The sequence below is a fragment of the Aythya ferina genome (genome assembly GCF_964211825.1).
Source record: "Aythya ferina genome assembly, chromosome: 2".
Lineage (NCBI taxonomy): Eukaryota > Metazoa > Chordata > Aves > Anseriformes > Anatidae > Aythya > Aythya ferina.
Genome location: NC_140297.1, coordinates 125,452,308 through 125,475,097, shown reverse-complemented (window position 1 = coordinate 125,475,097; position 22,790 = coordinate 125,452,308). Strand labels below are relative to the sequence as shown.

The 22,790-nt window shown below is 40.0% G+C and overlaps 1 protein-coding gene across 1 annotated transcript in view; it reads right to left on the bottom strand.

The window, feature by feature from the left end:
- Positions 1–21,785, bottom strand: part of PREX2 (phosphatidylinositol-3,4,5-trisphosphate dependent Rac exchange factor 2) — a 183,181-nt gene extending 161,396 nt beyond the window's left edge. The window contains exons 1-2 of the mRNA XM_084512072.1: positions 21,629–21,785; positions 21,334–21,532 (exon numbers count right to left, since the gene is read on the bottom strand). Of these exons, the coding sequence (XP_084368198.1) occupies positions 21,334–21,474 (141 nt within the window). The 5' untranslated portion in view covers positions 21,475–21,532; positions 21,629–21,785. The remainder of the gene's footprint in view (positions 1–21,333; positions 21,533–21,628) is intronic.
- Between the last annotated feature and the right edge of the window lie 1,005 nt (positions 21,786–22,790).

Sequence of the window (22,790 nt, the reverse complement as noted above, 5' to 3'; positions counted from 1 at the left end):
TAAAACATGGATTTAACTAAACTTCCTAGCCTGCAATTCAAGTTTATCACTTCAGTTTTCAGAAACTACTTGGTATAACATCCAAGTTTTCCTGTTCCAGGAGAACAGTTCTTTTTATGCCTCTACCCAAAGAAATTACAGTTATACTTCATTTAGTAGCACTAAATCCCTGGGCTTTTGTCTTTTTCAATAAAAAACTACTTTGCTCAACTACTCATAAAAGCATCCCAGTTTCCTAAGAATGTTTACTCTAGTGGAACAAAGTAACCCTACACTAGCAGTAACATATGAAGACCACAACAGATATATCCAAAGTGTCAATAAATGTTCTGGCTTCTGGTGCGAAGAAGGTTACTGTTCTCCACAACATGCCAGAAAACTCTTGCAAGCACAGGGCCATGTGTGAGTCCAGAGGTAGCTTCCCTAATTGCCTCTCTCCATCCAGCCAGGTGGCTCTTTGTCTCATAGCCAAAGATGGGATGGCAAAATGGGAGAGCAAGGGTGAGGTACTTTGACAAAAGCTGAGATATAGGACCCAAAGCTGTATTTAGAGGAAGGTTTCGCATTGGAGGATGCACTGTAAAAGCAATGGACTTTTACTGTGATCTCTCCCATGCCTCATCACACAACAGATCCTCAGTAAAACAGCTGTTCTCTGGTTGCTGCAAGAACTGGACTGGTCGTGGCAGGATGCAGACTGAAAATTAGCATCAAAGCCAGCTGGAAGGAGAGAGCAGGACTGGCATTGTTGCTTCCAGTGTCACAACACTGTTACACAGCCTATGTCTTTATCTACCTATGTCTTTATCAATATCAAGTAGATCCTGGGAAAACAAAAAGTTGTTCCTAAGATGAGAACAATAACTAAGAAGAGCAAAAAGGTTAGCAGAACTTCAGCAGAAACCAGCAACTGGCATTGCAACAGAGACTGGTCTGCCCTGCTGCCTCTGCCCAACTCGCTTAACATGAGCCGAGAAGTATGCTAACTTCTAGTAATTGCTCTAAGATCTTTTTTTAAACTGGAAAACATACATTCTTCCATGTAAACCAATACTCTCCTCTGCATAAGTCATTAGTCTTCACATTCAGAGCAGAAATCTCTGCTAACTGGTAATAATAGTAGATGAAGTAGTCCTCAGAGTTTACCAGAGCAAGAAATTGCACTTGCCTGGTGTTTCACAACTATTTCCAAATAGCCAAGGAGCCAAGGAGTAAAAAACCTAGGAACCCGGAATTTCAGTCTGAGCTTTTTAAGCAGAGTGCACTCAAGTGTTCTTACATACTGATTTCTGCTTGTAGTTTATTGGCATTTCCCACCTATCCCCCTGCCCTTGCTCACCGCTTCTACACCCATCACCCACCCTGGTCTCCCAGTTCGGATGATTTCTGCTATCATACTTCTCCCTGACTCTGCATTTATCAACACGCACTCCAGCCATCCTGCTTTAAATCACCTGTCTGCTTTATGCTGTTTATTCCTCCCGACAATGCTTCATCCGAGCAGTTAATCACCCCTCTGAGCCAGCGCGATGCATCCCTTTTCTCTACCCCACATTCTGGAGAGTAGGAAAAGAATAGGAAAGTACAGGACGACAAAGTCTTTCTCAACCCAGCTTTCAGGTTTGGTACCAGAGGGGTCCAGGCTGTCAGAGATGTAACTGCTGGGAAAATCCCACTGAGGCCAGTGTCTGGGGGCTGAAATAGGCTCCGCGGCTGTACAGAGATGGCAGACGAACACTGGGATCAGTGCAGCGGTGTGCAGGGTGCCAAGAACACCGAGTGCAAACGGAGACTATGGGCAGAGACGGCGCAGGCTTCCAGCAAGCCTCCACCGAGTGCTTCCAATCTTTTCACTTGGTCATACTGACTGCATTTGCACTCAACAGGCAAATGTCTCCAATGTTAGGAAAATAACACCGCCACTTTGCCTCCCTCTCCTCAAGTTTAATAAAGTTTTATGAAACATGCAGGTGCCAGTTTCCTGACCAGACACATACCGAACTCGATTCTTGCATCAAATCTGTTGATTAAAAGCAAATGTTGTGTGCTTTACTGAGTCGTCCATGAAACTACAAAGATAAACTCCTCATTTGTGTAGAGTGCTTAAAAACATGCAGAATGAAGTTACCACTCAGTGTGCTGTACAAAGTCATCATCATTGTGTTTTCTCTCTAGTATAAATTAATAAAATATAAAAGCTTTAAATCCCTCTTTTCACCTTAAAAAAAAAAAAAAAAATACTATGTCATGAGGTCTCAAATGAGAGTTGTTTATTTACACTGAAAATTATTGAAACACTATCAAGCTACCTTTTGCTAACACGGAGCATACGGCACCGGTTTGTATTTAAACTATGAACACCTGAAGCACTCTGTTTTCTATTTCCCCAACTGTTTTCTCTATATTACCTTCAAATTAACCAGCCCTCTCCTTTTTCTGTTGCCAACAGCATCTCAGGATTCCAAAGCCTACTGCTCTTTCCCCTAGCAGTATTAACAGTTAGATTCCCTCAAACTAGTTATCCTGCTCAGCAGGATGGCAGATCAGCTTTTCGCATTCATATTTTCTTGCACTATGGCAAGCCTTAGAAGTAGCTACAGATTCAATATTTCAGACTCATCAGCAGGAGACAGATAAATTCACTCTCCCTGCTATTTCCCTAAACAAATTCAGGAAATTGTATAAAGCTTCCAAAGTCCATATGCACACCTTCAAACTTAAACTTACCCATAATTATAACGCTCAAGATAAGAAAATGAAATCCCAGACATTTAAGTCTCTTCTTTAGCAACTTGGTACTGGCAGTGCTGGCAGCTGCCACATCATTCACCAGCCACTTTCTCTGGTTCTTCCATGGTTCATACAGCAGCAACACCAGATGCCAGTCATCAGAATACCTACCCACAGGAAGAAGTGGCACCACTGACAGGAACAGCATGGTTTGAGTTCTCCTCATTGCAAATGATCAAAGCCTAAATGTACCAGAAATAAGATGCAAATCTCAGAATTTCTAACTGTGGCATTTTGAGAACACTTCCTCATTATGTTATCCAGCACTATTATCAGAGTACACATCTACAATACACATTAACAGTTTTTTTGGCTAATGTAAATTTGGACTTTCAAAGTAAATATTTATTTAATCTAAGACAAAGCACTTCCATTATAACACTGGAGTTCCAAGAAAATGTTAACTTCTTAGTCCTTGTTTGAGCCAGACGGACATACAGTAGCTCCTGTGAAAGCCTTTGGAACCACAGACATTAAATATTCTCCCAGGAGCAGCTGAGGGAGCTGGGCTTGTTCAGCCTGGAGAAGAGGAGGCTCAGGGGTGACCTTATCGCTCTCTATAGGTACCTCAAGGGAGGCTGTAGCGAGGTGGGGGTTTGTCTGTTCTCCCACGTGCCTGGTGACAGGACGAGGGGGAATGGGCTTAAGTTGAGCCAGGGGAGTTTTAGGTTAGATGTTAGGAAGAACTTCTTTACAGAAAGGGTTGTGAGGCATTGGAACAGGCTGCCCAGGGAAGTGGTGGAGTCACCATCCCTGGAAGTCTTCAAAAGACGTTTAGATGTAGAGCTTAGGGATATGGTTTAGTGGGGACTGCTAGCGTTAGGTCAGAGGTTGGACTCGATGATCTTGAGGTCTCTTCCAACCTAGAAATTCTGTGATTCTGTGATTCTGGAAACTTAAGTATTTTATTCATGGTCACTTAATGAATTCACTTTTGTGGTTACAGAAGGGAGGTGATAAGAACTGTCATCTTTTATCCATACTAGAGACACAAAGAAAAGAATGAAAGAAAAAAAAAAAAAGAGTATGAATAAATGAATTCTTAAGAATAAGAACAATTTCCAAGGGAAATAGAAGTATGAAAAAACTATAGACAAATCTGAAGGAAATCTTGGCTGCTGAAGTAACACCAATGAAGAAAAATGGATCATATAAAGGAAAAAATTATTGGTCAGAATTAGGAGGGGTATTTAACTTAGTATAGTAACTGTATGAAAAAAGAGACAAAGTCTCTGAAGTGCTCAAAAAGCATCGCAAGGTGCTCTGACTTTGTCTTTGAGGCAATTTGTCGTCCCCCATTAGCCACCTAGGTAAACAGCTCCTAAAGAGGCCCCTCTAGTAGATGTCTCAGGGTAAAACAGATCTGTTCATATATATTCATATCTGCATATACACAGACTACACAACTATAATTCTCTTGTTATTCTGATCTAGCGTTGCCTTGTAAACCTCTGTCTAAAAAGAACCTGGAGATAAAACTGATATTAAACAGGTTGGGATCAGCAGCCTGTTACCCTTCCCGAACCCAAAATCTAAGGTAACTATTTTCCTGTGATTTCCAGTCAATGGGACATTCTTAAGTATGAGCGTACAAATTCAGAAGTTTATTGTGCAGAAGTTTGCTTACAGAAAATTAGGAGCAATCTAAACTTATCTTCAGCCTTGCAGAATCAGAGTACTGATCACTGAGGCCATTATTTCTCATTAAGGGAAAAACTGGACACAGACTTTTTAATTAAAAAAACCTGAGCCTCTGTGGGGTAAGAGCAGCAGTATCTATTTCCCTGAGGCCAGATGATGAAGTACTGAACAGTAGTTATTAAAATAGCATAAAAATAATTAAAAAAAAAAAAAAGAAAGAAAGAAAATTATCTAGTGTAATTACACAAAAAACTTCAGATGAAATATTCTGAAAATGTCCTGTCCCCATGTGAGTAGCACGAGTGCTGTCAGATGAACCACTTTCATTTTCCACCAGGAGCATTGGGGACCTGAAGAGAATCTGAAAATTAACCAGCAAGCTGGTTCCTTGGGTCTTTGCCTTAGCCTAAGCATAGCCCCAGGCTATGCAATACTTCATGTTAATTATCCATTTTTACTATGATATTAATCATCACCTAAAAAATAGCAGATTCACACGGGCTACTAACTTCTCTGTACCTGGACGCAGCCCATGCAAGCTCTGACAGGCACAGCAGTCACTTACAGCAGGTCAGAGGAATACAAACCAGCAGCATTATAAAATAATATACAACTTGAAGGGATAAAATGGAAGACTTAAAATTTGATTTAGTGGTACGTTTCTGTAACAATTAAAATGTGATAAACTATATCTGTATGTGAGTTCTGATCGTGAATCATCATAGCTTTCCAACCCACGTAATATTTTGGGATAAAAAGGGGGTTATTGAAATTAAATTTGTTTTCCTGTGCAATACAAACAGGTGTGCCTATCCAGATATTTCTCTAATACCGAAAAAGCAAGATTGTTGATTCTATATGCACTCTATTTTTTCACTCTTACGCTCTGTAAATAAAAATATGCTCTTATTTGAGATCATCATCACTTTAAATCAGCAGTACTGTAAGGGGAAGCCAGGATCAACACATCTTTTGGTAAGAACCTGAAATATTCTGATCTTTAGGAGAGCAGTACAAGATACATAGGAAGACTTAAACATACTAAATACAACTGAAAGGACTTTTGCCCTCGAGATGTAAAAGCAACAGCACCAACAAAGCTGCTTCTGAGCTATTAAAAAAAAAAAAAAAAAAAAAAAAAAAAAAAAAAACTAGATCCCGATACATGAGAAGATGGATTTCTGGCACTGTCCCATCACCTGCATGCATGTTTGCTTCCTGCTTCCCATTTTTCCATTCTTTCACAGTTCTATTTTTTCCTAGGCAGAGAAAATTGGAATGAGCTCCACACTAGGGAAGGCCTTAGCCCCAAATAAAAATCTCCACTTGAGAAATTCCCTGCTAAGAATTTAATACCTGAAGTTTGGTCAAGTCATGTTAGACATCTCTGTGAAAGTTCAAGAAGTCCCCTAAAATCTTGGGTTTTGTTGTACTAGCAGAGGTATTTTACTGATGAAAAATATTGTAGGATTGTCTCTGCAACAGTTATACTTCATTTTCTCTCAAAACTGTAGAAGTGAATTAGGTTTAAAATTTGGTTGCCTGTGGCAAGTTTGCCATGCATTTACATTTTTCATTAACCAGAAAAAAAAAAAATCCCAATTTTTTTTCACTCTGAGAGACTTCATATTGCAATAGGAACACTTGATACGCAAATACTTGCTCCTCATCCATACTGCTGCCCTATTGCCACTGAGCGGTGCACCTCTCGGTTAAGTCTATCAAAACCAATATTATCTCCTCCAAAAGATAAATAGGTGAACAAAACTTGATGCACCTATCTCTAAAGTCCAGTTAAGAACAGCACCATCTTCTGCAAGAGAAAAATAACAAAATTTGAATAGACGGAAGAATAAAGGGTCAAGTGCAGTGATACACTGGTAAATTCCTTTTGGAAGTCCATGGAGTAACTACAACGAATGCTTCATTCCATTACTACTAGCCAGCACACAAGAAAAGTTTACTGTGTAAAATTAAAAGGTTTAATATTAAATGGATGAGTTGGAGGCTGAGCACTGTATTAGCCCAGAGCTATTTGGTGGCTGCAAAGAAAGAGGAAGCAGAATGGAATAACCATTATGGCCTTTATTGGACATTAAGACAAATGTGCAATACTGTATACAAAGAACGGTCTAGATGCAAAATAACATTTTCCCCAAATCCTCTTTTACACCCAACAATTCTTGCAGTCAAAAATCAAATTATACTTGACAAGTAGGTATGGCCATTTTTTTTCAGTACAAAGATGCATAACATGAAAATGCATAGTATTAGCAGTGGCTGTCATTTTATTTTTTTATACTGTAATACCTTTTTGTCCAAGCCTAGATATTCATTTTTTTATTAGTAAAAGTTACAAGTGCAAAAATTCCTTGTTTTCAGCACTCGAGGTTGCTGTAATACAGATGAAAACTAATTAATCCAGTATATTTCCAGGACTCATTTTTCACAAGATGCACAAATTAACCTAATTTTTCATGATACAGCAGTTGCCAGAAGAAACAACGTTAGCTCACGCATCCTGTACAATAACCTACATAAAGTCAGCTTAAATGTCAGGGGCAGGAAAAGAGTATTTTATGTAACACCGCCGTTGATAGCTGTTGTAAAGTGGCATTTGTATATAAAATGGGTTTGACAAAGAGCTGGAGAAGCTTCAGAAGATAAAGGATGTTTCCTTTTCAATGATACACCTGAAAATTTTGACGCAGACCCAAGAAAGTGTCTGAAGGGATTCTACTAATGAAAACACATCTTAGTGAAGAAGTGTCCTACAAATGAATTTGGACAACCTATATTTCACTGGATTGTACATATCCTAATTTGACAACTGCATTACAAAATCTAAGAATTTGCAAAGATTGAGCACTAACTAGTCAACTTATTGACATAAAAATTGATATTGTAGCAGGTAATAAACTACTATGAAATAGAATTGTACTTTTAAATGTTTTTTTTTTAACTTAGAAAGGTTTCTTCACTTGGTCTATTGAACAAAATGATAAATTGTACTGTTATTACAACTCCTGTCAAACTTTTCTTTCATGTATTCCAACTTGAAAGAAAAACCTTTAATCATGGTTGAAGGTCATTTATACAAACTTACAATAGTGTTTCATAATATTCATATAGGAAATTTAAGGATAAAAAATCCCTTATAAACTCATCAGGCTGAATCTTGACTTCAAGGGCTTTTGCACTTGCTCTTTGGTAATCAGATCATTTGTCTTTCACTACCTATGGAAAAACACAGCAGTATCAGTGCTTCATCCTCACTTTCACACAAAACTGTCTTTGTCGTATTTGCCATGTCACTGCTTCACTAGCTTTCCGATTTTTGTCCTGGCATAGCACACCAAAAACAAGGCTTTTTTTTTTTCCAGTTCAAATTCTTTTTACTATTCTGAAAAGATTCCAAGCTTCCTATATTCATATTCTCCCCTGCTTCCCTTTTGAGGATGTCAGTCATGCTCATAGTAGTCACACAAGCATGAAGATTATTGAATGTAACTATTTCATCAACTATGCAAAAGCATTTTAACCACAGCATAATCTATTTGAGCATTCATAAAAAGGGAACTTTAAGCTTTCCCTTCTGAAATTTACTATTTTGAATTGCAAATAAATGATGAAATGTAAACAGGGTGGGTAGAATGGGCAATAAATTGCTTGTAAAACATTTAAGAAAGTGAATCACTGCTTTTTGACAGAGACCACAGCAACTTCATACACTAACAAAAAAAAAAAAAAAAAGTTTTTTTTGCATTCATCCTCAGAATGAAGAAAGCTTTACCTTCCTCAGGACTGAAGAACTCTTCAATATCTGCACAGCCACAAAACAGGAAACTTTCCTTCCCTTTGTTTCTGTCCGGTCTGACTATTGTAACAGTTCGGAATAACTAAACATGGGAAAAAGTCCCTTTATTTCCTGTGAGGGCAACCTCACAGCATATGGGAAGAAATTAACACACTCATACAGAATATAACTGCCAACTTCCAGGCATTATTCTTAATAAACAGGATCTCACGCAGTGTCAAAGAGATAAATGAATGAGGAATAACCTTAAAGTAAACAAAAAATAAAGTTATCCCTATCAGGACTTTACTATCCTTCTTCTGCCCACATAAAGAATGTTTCTAGGTGTATTGCAGTGCATTTAAATGTGGCAATCACATCCATTCTGTAATTTCCATTCGTTAGTATTATTTTTAGTGGTAGTTACCTGTTGTTTTGTACAACTGAACTATAACATCAACATCTTATTAGAAGAAGAATCATTCTACTTAGAGAAAAGGGCAGATATAACCTTTCTACAGATACTTCTAGGAACTATTTGCAGCACTGTTAAGAAATAAACGAATTGTAACTTTCAAACTGTTAAAGCAGTCACACCATCTTGAAAACACCTTTTACTTGTCAACTTGAGATTATCTAAAGACAGCTCACACTTTGCCCCCCTTTAATTACAAAATGCTCAATTATCTCTTGATAATTATTGAAACTCCACACTGCAACATAAAATAAATGAAAATAAACACACTAGAAACAAATGCAGAGATGATATTTTCACACCTCAGGCTGACAGTGTATGAAGATGTCCAAGCAACTGCATTTCTGCAGTACTGGTAGCCACACTCACCTTAACCAACCAGCAACACAGGTAATTCATGGAACCTTGAGTAGCACCTATTTTAACACTGCAAAAGACAGCCAAATCTGTTCTACTAACACAAATACTATGTTAGGAGGAAATGTCATCTCATACTTGATTTGTTTCAAAGGTGGTTTTCTTTTTTTTTTTTTTCTCCTCATTTTTATTACTGTCACTGGCTGCCTCTGTGCTTCACTGAGGCCTCCTACACCATCTTTTCCCCATATACAGTTTCACACTGCAAATCAGAATGGTGAGGAAGAGTAAACAGCCACTAAAGCTCATACCTCAAGCACCATTCCCAATCTCTAAAAATACTGCTTTTGGTACTTTAACATAAATAAAGACAGGAAAGTAGGGGCCTAAGTAAAGTGCTAACTACACTCTGACAAAAAAAAAAAAAAAAAAAAAAAAAAAAAAAAAAAAAAAGGTTATTAGAATTCTTCAACATGTTTCAGTACATGACAAATCATAATTCGGTACCTTGATCATCTATTACACACATTTGGTTATTTTATTCTTACCCTTTCAAAACTGTTGCCAAAAGATTAAGAACAAAACCAGGGTGAAGATCAATGATACCGACACCAAAGAAATTCATCCCAAAGGATTCTGATAGACGATCAAAAGTATAAGAGGATTTATTACACTTGGATTTTCAACAAGATAAATACTGACACAAGTACTTAGTGAATTTTTCAGGCAGGACAATTCTGTCAAAAAAAAAAAAAAAAAAAAAAGAGTGTACAAACAAACCAACAAAAAAGTAGCCAAACTCAGAGATTATGTCATTTGCATCCAGGTCTTCCATACACAATCTGCAGTACCGACAGCCCCCAACCTCTGATGCCTGAAGATGGGAAGAATACGCCCTCCTTAAATAATACTACCAACCACCATTACAAAAAAAATGTTACTGTGATAGACCTACTATGAAATGCACCACATTAATTCACAGATTCCTTCCAACATCTCTCATTTTAGGGCTTTACACTACATGAACACTACAAGTTCAAATGAACACTACAAGTTCATTTTTAAGTGGTAGTGTGTAAGCTTTCAAGAATAAAAAATGACAGACACTGAAGTGGAAGGAAGTAGCTATGATTGTAAGTTTAGGTTGGCCATTTTTACAATGGTATTTTATGAAACAGGATGTATTCACTGCCTTCCCACTTTATATGGCTTCTGCCAATATATCTCTCCCACAGACAATAAGAATAAACAGGCACTAATCAGAGAGGACCATTTTACAAGACACTACTAAAGTGACAAAGACCAACTCTACAGGTATGTGCCACTATTTCCCTACCCTCTACCATGTAAAGTTTTGGCATCTTTGTAATGAAAGCACCGCTTGTACACTACAGAGCTTCAGTTGCTTTCTCATCTGTTTAAGTCTCAAATGCCTCTGTGACTTTTAAAACAAAGTCCCCTGACCACACTCATGCTATAGAACCCAAGGATGTCTCAAAGCATCACATCACAAACTATTTCTTCTAGGCATCTGGATACACCATATGCTTAAATTCCTTGGGTAAGGTAACTTAGCACATACTAAGCAATAAAATGAAGTGATTTTCCAGTCTTGTTACACAAATTTATAGCATCCCAGAGATCAATCACTTGGTTATACAGTATATCGTTTCAACTTTATAGCTTTGGGCTTTTAGTGCCCAAGTCTTTCCAAAATGTCACAGTAGGGATTACGAAGTAAAAGCATGGCCAATTAAGTTTACAGAAGAACCTGAGAACATCCTGGAAGTGTATTATAGGACAAAGAAGAGACATCGTGTTTTCTATTCTCCCATTTTGCATCCAGTACTTTACAGTTTATTTAAATAATGTAAAATAGGAAGTTCCTGATTCCCGTGGTACCTTTTTTGAAGAACATACAAACTAATTAATTATTTCAGGGGTTGCATCACATTTTCTCAATCTGTAATTTTTAGCTTGTAACGGCATAAAAACAGCCTTGCTTTGGATACACATTCATCATGTTTTAAACTGCCATGATTTGGGGTGAGGAATAATGAGGACACACATACAGCCATCTTGTCCACTTCACCAGGCTGGGCTCATTAGAAGATACTTGAAAACAGATGCTTGGCTTCCACACTCACCCTTCACTGCTTATCAGCAAAGTTTTCATGAACAAGCCCCAAGATACAGGTCACTGAAGGCTTTCAGAAAGCACAACTTCATTAAGTTAGTACAGCGAAGAATTAGGCTTTTCAAAGAACTGGACACTTACATTTCCAACAAGTATAACAATTGTAAACACAATTCTAGCCCAACTGAGACAACTCTCTTAAACTAAACTTTTTGACCTACAGTTCTTGAAATTATGTCTCAGCCATTTCAGCTGTGGACTTGGAGGTCACAGCCACATGTACATTCCAAGTGTCACCTTCAGAGCTGTTTCTCAGACTGTGGAGTGTATGACACTAGTCACTGCCCATCAGCCAGCTACACCTGCCCCACCCATAGGCTCTGAATAGCTGCTACCCAGTTATATCTTCTTGACTGCTTTTTGCAATGCAAATAAAATATATCCTTAGTATCTATCAAAAGGCTGAAGGCCTAAGCGCAGAAAGTTTCCAATGGTCCAGCTCACACCTAACCAGTTACAACATGGATTATCTGCATAAACCCAATGTGTAATTCTTCCTGCCCTAGATGTTCTCCATGTTTGCAGCCTATTTCTCCTTTCCTATTCAGCCTGCCAACCGATGGCTCTTGCCCAATCCACACTACTTATATTGATTTATATCCCTGATGGAGCTCTTAATATTCCATATTTAAATATACAGAAGACACCAATTCACTCCTAGCAACTCAGCTGCCCAGTACATTACCACATTTCTGTTGAGGTCACCTAGAACACATTAATTACGTGGCTACCTGGGAGGGCAACGAGTTATTTTCCAACACTTGTCTAAGAGCAATCTCACTCCACCAATGCTCCTCCATCATATGCTCCTCATATCCTGTTTGATTTAGGCATAAGGATACTGGGACTGTTGAATCAACTTGCAGGAACATATCCATCCCTCTCTCTAGGAAGTATTCCATTTCAACAGCCTGAGAAACTACCAGTATATTTCATAGGGAAAATATATAAAAACTGTATTTAATGTAAATTCACTTGTCAGTTGATACTGGTCACTTTCTCTAGCTGTTATAATAGACAAAACTTGATCGCAAATGTATCAATACATATAATGAATTTAAACTTCAGATGCAAATTGCAGCAGCTACAACCAAATTTCGTTTTAAATTGAGAATTCATATAAAACTTCCCTAGGTCAAGGGGTGGATTATTTGCTCTGCTGCATCCAGAAAGATATAAGATACTATCAGTTTGTCAGGGGGGCTGAATCACAGGCATGGAAAAGCCACCTTACTGCATCTTATTACTGTTCTGTCCACTACTGCTTCTTCTACCCATTCTGCCACACTACACTCATGTTCTTCAGACTTAAAAACCACAGAAAGCTCATGATGCATGCCAGATGACTTGGCAGCCAGGCTGCCAAAAGCACAAGGGAGAATCAGGAGGTCTCACAGGATCTAGAATTATTTATTGAGAAAATAAGCATCAACCCCTAATACCTCAGTTCTGCCCCTCCAAGAGGGTAACTTGAGCTGTGAACAGTCTATGAGAGAATTACAGGAGCAGTAAAGCTTGCACAAAATGAAGCTGAATTTGTGGAGTTAGCCTTGCAGTTTCTCAGACATTTTAAGCAGACATCCACTCGTCTACCATCAATTATATATAAAGGGAAAGGACTGTTTTGAAGTCAAAGTACTGAAATGGGAATCAAGACATCAGATTATATTTCTGGCTCTGCCACAAACTTCCTCTGGGACTCAAAATCAAGTCCTGTCTCGAAGTTTCCCATTTGTAGTACTACTCAGATTTGATTTATTAATGACAGTAATGCACTGAGAGATCTCCGAACAGAAAATATTACAGAAGTGCCAGGTTATCTGTCCCCTGAACATAGATAATTTTCCCACTGTATTATATATGTATCTGAGTTTTCTCTTTGATTTTGAGTATTTGCTGAACAGTGTACCCTGGCCATTTGCACTGCAATTTCAGACAGGGGAAACAAAGTAGAGGTGCCAACCAGAGAAATATTTTCTTCCCTGAAGAGCTGAAACTTCAGGACACCGTCTTTTTCCCTGTCACACCAATAAAATCCAAAATTAAGGATTCATGTAAGTTGGAAGGGATCTCCAAAGGTCACGTAGCCCAACCACTTATCAAAGCAGTGTCAGCTAGGACAGGTTGCTCAGTCTTGCCCAGCTGAGCTTTGAAGAAAATATAGATATTCCGCAGGCTATGGGCAACCTGTTCCTCTGTTTTACTATCCTCACATTAAAATATATTTTTCTCCACACATCGGGTATGAATTTCCCATTTTCCACCGTCTCTTCTTTGTCCACTGTGCACCCCAAGAGGCGTTTGGCTCCACATCCTCCCATCAGGGAGCTGCAGACAGCAATAAAAATTCCTAAAAATTCCTTCTATTCCTAAAGTAGAAGAAACCTTATTCTCTCAGCCTCCCTTTGCAGGTAGTATGCCTCAGGCCCCTCTCCACCTTGCTGGCCTTCCACAGAACTTGCTCCAGTAGATACATTTCTTTCTGGAACTAGGGAGACCAAAACTGGACTCACCAAGTTCTCACAACTGCAGAATACAGGAGAAAGAATCACTTCACCTGACCTGATGGCAACAACCTTGCAGCAACAACCCAGGATGCTGACTGATCTGTGCACTATGAGGGTGTATTCATGCTCAAGTTCCTCGGCACAAGCACTCCTTGAGCCCCTTTAATGCTGCTTCCCAGCCCCCAGACTATACTGGTTGGCAGGGTTATTCCATTCCAGGTGTAGGAGCTCTATGTTTGCTTTCACTGAACTTCTTGAAGTTCCTACCATTGCATTACTCTAACCTGCTGAGGTCCCTCTGACTGCTGAAAGTGTGCCTTCCCATCCCACCAACCAGGACATTACTGAAGATGAGATTTGATGATGAAAGAAAGGCCTCACAATAACATCGGCCAGCTCCCCCAGATGCATCCTGTCTGGTCTCCAAATTCTGTATAACCATTTTCCTCAAGTACTTCATAACTGTGCTTTCTTCTACTGAAGGCAATGGCACATTCCCACAAAATCTGGAAGTGGGCTTCAAGATGATTATAGGAAACCATTATCAGTGAAAACTCCAGGAGGAAGACCACAGAGAACCTCAGCCTACTCTGGATCCGCTTTTCACAAAGTCCTCTTCCCACTGAGCAGTGGGCACACATTTTCCTTAGCCTTCCTTTTCCTACCAACATAAAGTCCTTTCTGCTGCCCTTCACACTTCTAATTTCAGTGCCAACTGAGCTCAGCCTTTGCTGTCTCCATTCTTACATGGCTTCATATTTCTCCTGAACAGCCTGTCCCTGAGCACTCTCTTGGGTCTCACACCAATGCATGCCATCTATTGACCAAAGACAGCGATGACCCTGCTCGGTACAAAAGAGAAAACTGGACAAATATTAATGCAGTTTAGAATTAAAGTAAAGCCAGAAAAATAGTTAAACAAAAATACTGAAAAAGAATATCCATGAGTACATATGTATGCAAATGTATTTAATATACTTAAATAAAAAGGTAGAGCCTAGATTATTCTAATTATTAATTTAAATGATTATCTTACTCAACTTTATACTTCATTCATGGGTAGCCCAATTCCTTTCCAAACAGGGACATATACTTAACATACAGACATATATATGGTTAATAGCCTTTCACAGACTGGCAAGCTGCCCCCACCTGTATCTTAGGTCAACTATAGCCAGTTTGGATTTGTTTATTTTGGCCAAAATACAGTTCCTTTTGGTTTCCAATGTGAAGAACTTCTCAGTTCCTCCTATAGTGTAATACTGTTACTAACTTGGAATTCCTCTGCTTTGACAAAATTGTTCTTCATGCTAATCCTACCAAAAAATACTAACCCTGGAATGCATAGTTTCAAAGCACTTGCTGTTTCAAAATGGTGACAAAAATTGCTTCTGAAGAGGTTTGAAAAATATGTCTCCATAAATATTCAAAATCACTCCAAACAGGATACCATTCAACAGGATGAGGCAGCATATAGTAACTTAGTCTGGATGTATCAATTGATGGTCCCTCCAAATAGTCTCTTCTAAGTTAGTAGCTCACATTACAATCTTGTGCAATTTATGGACCAGGACAGTCAGGACTGAGATATAACACAGAGCAAAGGAATAAAGGGAACACTACAAATACAATATTTATAAATACAGATGTGTAAATATAAATATTTATTGTGTAAATATTGTCCTCTTCAGCATGCTACATCTTACAATAAGTCTTACAAAGAGAAGAGCTAATTAAATGCTATGAAACAAAGATTTCTCTTTTCTGTATTTACATTTTGCACTGAACAGATTAAAAACAAATAAATAAATATAAACTCTTCCTTAAAAAGCAGCTTTTCAAAATACAGTCCAAGTACATCTGAGAGCAGTAAGGGGAAATTCATTGAAAAGTATGAAATACCCATCAATAGTGCTGTATAATTCCCTACACTTCCAAACAAGATAAAACACATGCTTGAAAATCTTTCTTAAAAATGTCTGGCTTTTGCCATTTTGCCTACGCAAGGTTCTATGCTCAGCTAGTAGAGACATAAATAATCTTTTCTTGCTCTCTTTTTCTCACTCTACAAGGCGAGCGTTTGATGTTGGGGATGGGGTTTACAAAGAAATAAACAGCTTTTAAGTAGTTACCCTTACTCTGATAAAGACCACAGGTGGTGCCATTGATATAGCCAACCAAGCCAAAAAAGAATAGAATACCATATCCTTTTTTTTTTTTTTTTTTCTTGTAATGCTTAAGCAAGTTAAAAACAGCAGAAATTGGAAGTGAATGGAAAAGATATTGGCTTTCTATGGTAATTGTGTTTGCACTTCCTTTTGACTTTTTATGATGAAGTTGCCATAGAATGTTGCTTTTCTTTTCCTGAAGAGAAAGGAAATCACAGAAGCTTATCAAAAAATGCAGCCAGCTGAAACCCTTCCCTTCCATTCATTTAAATCCCTTTTACAAATGTAATTATGCAAACCATTAAGAAGTCACTAATCATTACTGTAATTGAGATATATATAACATAAATAACCTGTATAACATATATTCATACACAATGACACATACACGTTGTTGTATCAGACTACAGCCATAAAAGTTCATTTAAAAACAGTTCTTCTGTGGAAGGCCCAACACCTAATTGGATCATCCAGCATAACCACTTGAGGAATTTCAATCTAGGACACAAATCATCTATTGCTGATCTGGAGTGGTAACACTGGATATGACTAAAGTTCACCTGGAGTCTCAATTAATCACTTGTCCAACTAATTAGTCTGCACAACCACCACAATGAGCCAAAAGAAAGGAAGGGTGCAGGGTGGCAGGGAAATACAGGACACGAGGAGTCACACAGCCACTGAGAAGGTTGGGCAATAAACCTTATAAACATTTATTTATGCCCATTGAAAAGCAAAGATTCTGCTTGCCTTAACAGAGCACACATTTACAGCAAACTGAGCCTTTTTTTTTTTTTTTTTTAAACTTTAGTAAAGCGGAAGGGAGAAGAGAAGATGATACAGTAGAATCTAATGGAACTGAACTTGGATTTGAGAGTTAACAGGCAGAAATGTATGTTTATTCACAGAAGAGACTCTATAAACCATACTATATTCTACATAATAAACTGGCTGTCTTTTCCTTCCAGCTGCCTCAGGATCTAACAATTCGCCCCGGCTTCGGCCATGGGGGTTTGGAAGGCTCAGGCGAGTGCTAACATCTGCTTCTATTCCCATCAACGTCAAATTTGTCAGAACACAGAACTGCAGCAGAAAAACAATCTCTGACAAATAAAAATAAACTCTACTTCCACAGCTATCCCCTGAAGTACCAAATGCAGCAGATCTATTACACGTCCAATTTCTATTCTAAAATAAAATTTCTTTCCTTAAGTGTATGTGTGTATATATATATATATATATATATTTTTTATTATTATTATTATTATTACCTACTATTGTATCTAGCCTGTATCACTGCAGCGTACCTGCCTCCTAAAGCTCTTTGTGGCTTCATTTGCCTTTTCTGGCCAAATATCAGCATGATGCAAAAACATAACTAAGCTTTAAACCAAGTCAGAAAGTGACAAATTAAGCCAACCACTATCCTGAAACTCTTTTTACTATTAACTACTCCCAGTTTTACCAGTCTCTTTACTACTAGTACATTGAGCATTCAGATGAGTACCCTGATTTATAAAGCAAATGAAACCTTGCAAGAACACATTAAGCTAATTAAAAAAGAAAGATTAAACATCCATTAAAAAGTCAAGTGCATTTCTCAGCATAAAATGCAGGACCAATGAGAATCTTGGAAAGGTTTACTTAGTTCTACCCTAACTAGTTAATCATGCTACTTCTAGAGAAAAACAGGAAATTTTCACCATGCTTACACAGAGCACATCAAATATATACACTTTTTCATTTCCTGGAAAGAATGAAATAAATAAGGTATATACTGATAAATCACAAAAGAAAAAAATAAATAGCATCTTTACCATGAATACTCAATATAGTATTAATTACTCAGTTACACAGTTGGATAACACGTAATTATTTTAGAGAGAGCAAGTATTCACCAACTGTTGCCTTCACTTCCTTCCAGCAAGAACATTTTGGTGAAAAAAGATTCTCCTCTTACTCCTGCAAGTACAGCTTCTATTCCACTGGAAAACACAGCTTGCTTTCTTGTAAAATAACATGATCACCCGAGAAGTATGGCCCAGCAGCAGAAAAATCCCAACAGCTGATTTAGCCAGTAAAGAACCAACTTTGAAAAAGTAACCTCATGTTGTAGCTCACAGTGAACTCTATCTGTAGATATGATTTTTGGAAATATTTTAGTTCCTTAGGCAAGTTCTTCTATCAGTAGATTGAATTATTTTAAGAAACACTAAATGCCAACAAGAACAAAAACTCTAGTATTGAAATGAAGCTCCAAGTGTTGTAAGGAAAAATTCAAGCCTTTCTTCATAATTTCCTGTGCCTACTCCCTCTGACATTGCTGAGACTACTGGTGGGCTTATGTTTATCCACCTCATGTACGTTTATATACCTCACTGAGATTGGCACAGAATTGTTGTTGCTCTGTATTATTATATCTCAACATACTGTGCTACCATAGTTTATTACTGGAAGATTCAGGAGATCTGAAAGAGTAATGCTAACACAACCAGACCTTTCCATGCAGATGTGATCTGTGATGATACCAGATTAAAAACAATACATTGTCTTTACACAGTGCAAAGGCAAGAAGAATAGGGGAATGAACTCATATGGGAACAACTACTCAGGTACATCTATTTAATCAAATAATGAACCTATTAAATCTGCTTTGCATTTAATAGCCTTGTAGAGCTCTGACAGAATACACAAACCAAGCTACTTCTCACCGCACTGATGATAATTGAAGAAAGAGGAGTCACAGAGGAGCAGGAGAACAAAAACACTTTAAATTACCAGTGAGAAATTTGTCCTTGGTGAGACGCACTTTAATTCCAACATAAAGTGAAGAACCTAAATAATTCTAACACATAATAGGCATGGCTCCCATGCAGGGAAACCAGCAAAGCATTTCCCACGTAGATACACACTGGCAAAGTCACATCCTCCTTATAATCTCATTCTCCAGCCAGCCATAGGCTGTAGCAGGTAAAACACCATTTCACCAACGTGATCACATCAGCAACAGGGGTCTCCTCCTCCCACCACTCAGTTAAATCAGGCTTACACTTCACTTCCACACCTGTTTATGTTACATACTACCCATTGTGATAACTTAGTTTTGCCTCAGCCAAATGGCTAGGGGTTGCTATCAATTCACTCCACAAGATGCACAAAGTACTCAAGAAAGAGAGTTAAGTATGATATGAACATTATACTTCCACACAAATCCCACTTAGGTACCGTCCCTGTCCTACACAAGAATGACTGATGGAAGAAACCTGAATTTTTGTCTCTTAATATTAACTGCTTCTACAGTGGGGCATGAGCACAAGATGAAAGGTTCAGTCCAAACTGGTGAAAAGTTAGCTCTTGTCCACACAAATGCTAGTGTACCTTTCCAAAGGAACCATACATCATAAAACATGGCATCCTGTAACTCCACAGAAGACATAAGCTCTAGTCCTGAAACCACGGTTTGTTTCATTTATCTAAGTTAATACCCTGTTCCTATAAACTTCAGTGAAAACTGCATGTACTCCATGTAAACTGTTAAAAAGACTACAAATGGCTCCAGCTTTCCATTCATAAAGGAAACCCAGTTTCTACCAAAATGAGCTCCACTGACAGTGTCAGTGAGACCTGGAAGCCAAACTCTTAACTTTCATTATAATTTCAGCATCTTAGGCTGTCTCTAATTTAACAAGGAATCCTGCAAAACAGAATAGGGTTTGGACAGAGAAAATCACTGCTGGGACCCCACACTGTTGCCCCATCCAGATATGCTCTAAGAGAAAAATTTGCAGTTCACTTTCATCCAAAACAAACTCAGACTTTGTGCCCTAAGACAACCTCATGCTGAGAAGATGCAGCCTCCAGATCAAGAAGCAGCCACAGGAACAAGCGCAATGCTGATATGTAATAAATGTGATTGGTCTCCATACTGGCGCTAGTCCAGAGCCATCCTCCTCATAAAATTCACCACCACAGCCACTCCCAACAGCAGTCCTAGCAGACAGGCCAAGGGAAAGCTCACAAGTTGTCTCCTCAAACCAAGGACAAGGCACAGTTAAAAAGCATGACGTTTCCCTGTGAACGGTTTAGATCTCTGAGCTATCACTTGAACATTGTTCACAGACATTAATGAATATGTAAAATTTGACCTAGAACCAGGCATTTAACTCCAGTGCTCCTCCCTTTCTCCACGTGATTTATTTAGATCATCTCAATCCTATTTCTGCAAGACTAATTACTGAATTCATTACTTGTATGCAACTTGAAGTCTGCACAGTCTGCTCTTCAGAAGGAGCACTAAGTGCTTGAACATCAGTACCCGTTATGTCTGAAACTGTGGGGCCCAAAATTAAAGACAATACAAATTCTTTAAACTTGTTAAAGAGACCTAAGAATCTGAAATACACCAAATTTGAGGCTTCAGATGAAATATTGAAGCATATTCCTTTTTTTTTTTTTTACAGTAAGTAAAATGTGATTGTTAAATGGAAACAAAGTAAAAGGCACTCACACAGCCACCTTCTCAAGTATACATCAAATATTTTTTAGAAACTGAAAACACATTGGACCATTTACCATTTTTCAAGGTTCTGCTGAGGATAAACATATGGAGAAAATAAGCTACTCTGTAGATCTTATTTCACTCTCGTGTCTGTGCTTTTATTCTCCCTGTCACAGCCAAGTTGAGAATTTCCTCTTTCATGATAATAAGCAGAAAGTTCACAGATCTCAAAGCAGCAAAGCAGGAAGTTTGCAGTTTGAAGGATTTCCCCTCTTCAATGGCACAGGGGAGGAGAGAAAAATACGTGGGGGCTCCTGTGAAAGATCCTCAGCAAAATCAAGCAGACGAGCTGGACGCGCTTATCTCATCGGGGTCCTAGAGCGATGCTACCGACACCTCGTGCAAACGAAGCACGGCACAGCTGTGCTTAATAAGAGCTGTTCCTCTGACTTTACCAAAGAGAGCACCCTCCTGCCTTTTTTATCAGGGATTAGGGTGTTACCTGGCACGGGTAATCCCACCCACAGTGCCAGTCAGGTGTGGAAGGAGGCTCGCCCGCTGCAGCACAGCTCTGGCCGGGGTCAGCCTCCCCAGGCGACCCCAGCACCCACAGCAGAGCCCAGCCTCCCAGGTGGCCCCAACCTCCCCAGGTGGCCCCAGCCCCCCCAGATGACCCACACCAGCCCCCCTCAGCGCTCCTCCCCCTCGCCCCACCGCCCTTCAGGGTCTGCCCCCCTCCCCAGCACCCCGAGGGGCCGCTGCCCCTCCTGCCCAGCCCCGCGGGGTGCCCCTCGCTGCAGTGCGACCCTTGGGGAGGGCTCCCCGGGCAGGGCGCCCCTTCCCCAGCCCCGCAGCCCGGCTTGCTGGGATGCCGTGCCGAGCCGTGCTGTGCCGAGCCGCTCACCGACACCAGGAACTCCAGCGTGCCCACATAGTCCCGCTCGGTCTTGAGCAGCTCGTTGAGGACGCAGACGCGGAGGCGAAGCTGCTTCTCCAAGTCCTTGCCGCTCTCCCCCTTGCCTTCCCCTCTGCTCTCCTCCGTCATGGTGCGCGGCGCGGCGGAGCGCTGCCCGCGGCCCCGCTGAGGCGTGAGCGGCCCGGCGCTGCGGACAAGGACAACAAAAGAGCCCGCTGGGTTACATAGCGGGCCCGGAGCCGCACGGGTGCCCTGCCGCCGAGCAGCCTCTGCCCCGGCTCACCCGGCTCCTGCCGAGGTCCGGAGGCGAGCGGTCCCCCCCTCCCTCCAGCGGGCTCCGCTTTCCCGTCAGGAAGGGGACGCGGCCCTGAGGAAGCGAGCGGTCACTGGTTCCCAGCTCGCCCTGTGAGCTGGGAGGTTGGAAAGCCGCCGCCGCAGCACAGACTTGGACATTAATCAAAAGCTTTGTATCCATGTGACTCCAACCCCTTCCCCCCCTTCGCTAAATCTCAGGAAAAAGGAAAGGAAACAACTTCAGGGAAGGTTGCGTGCCAGCAGCTGCCTGTTTCGCACACAAGCTGCGAGCTCCGGTTGGAGGCTAATTGGGGATCTCCAACAACACAGCGCAAGAATTATAAAAATGTCCCGGCAAGCTGGCCAGGGAATCAGCGGTTGGGTTGTTCTGTGCTCATCGCCAGCAAAAGAGCCAGTGCAGCTTCCCCTTGCACACCTTCCTGAGAGATATATGTTACACACACACCAATGTGCAACAGGGTATCACAAATACAGGCTGTGACACTCATCTGAACAAGGACCGAAGTAAGCACGTCCCTGTGCTGAGCCCGTACTACCAGCATATTCTACAACAGGTTCAGAAAAGTTCCTCTGAGGTACATTTCATCGTAGTTTTCTTTATTGAAACACCGATCTATAAATCCCTGGGATATAAAGTTTCCCTGTCTGCATTGGAAGATGTGCACGTTAAAAGAGTAGAAGAAATGCAGTAACCTTTTCAATCAGTGAGAAGTATATAGCTACCTGATACAAGAGGAAATGCTTTCTTGAATACTGAAATATGTCAGGATGTTATCTTGTGAATTTTGAGAGCACTGATGAAAGCTGAAGGTTTCTCTGGCTAGCTCTTCGGTCTGTGACTGGAAAGAAAATGCAGGTGCTCAAGCTCAAGACTGATATCAAAGTAATCCTTCTAGACCTGTAACATCCTAAAGGGAAGAAATTACATAGAAACCGCACAATGTAAAACTCTTCTACTGCCACAGTGCAAGCTGAGGCAGCAGGAAGAGCTCTTACTGGGACAGAGTAGGGAACGGCATTCGTATTCTGATGATGAGAAATCCCCTAGCAGTCTGCCTCATACTTCTGTTGGCAAATAGCAAACACAGTTTTCACAAGACGTTCCTCTGAGAGCTGAAATGAAAAAGCCT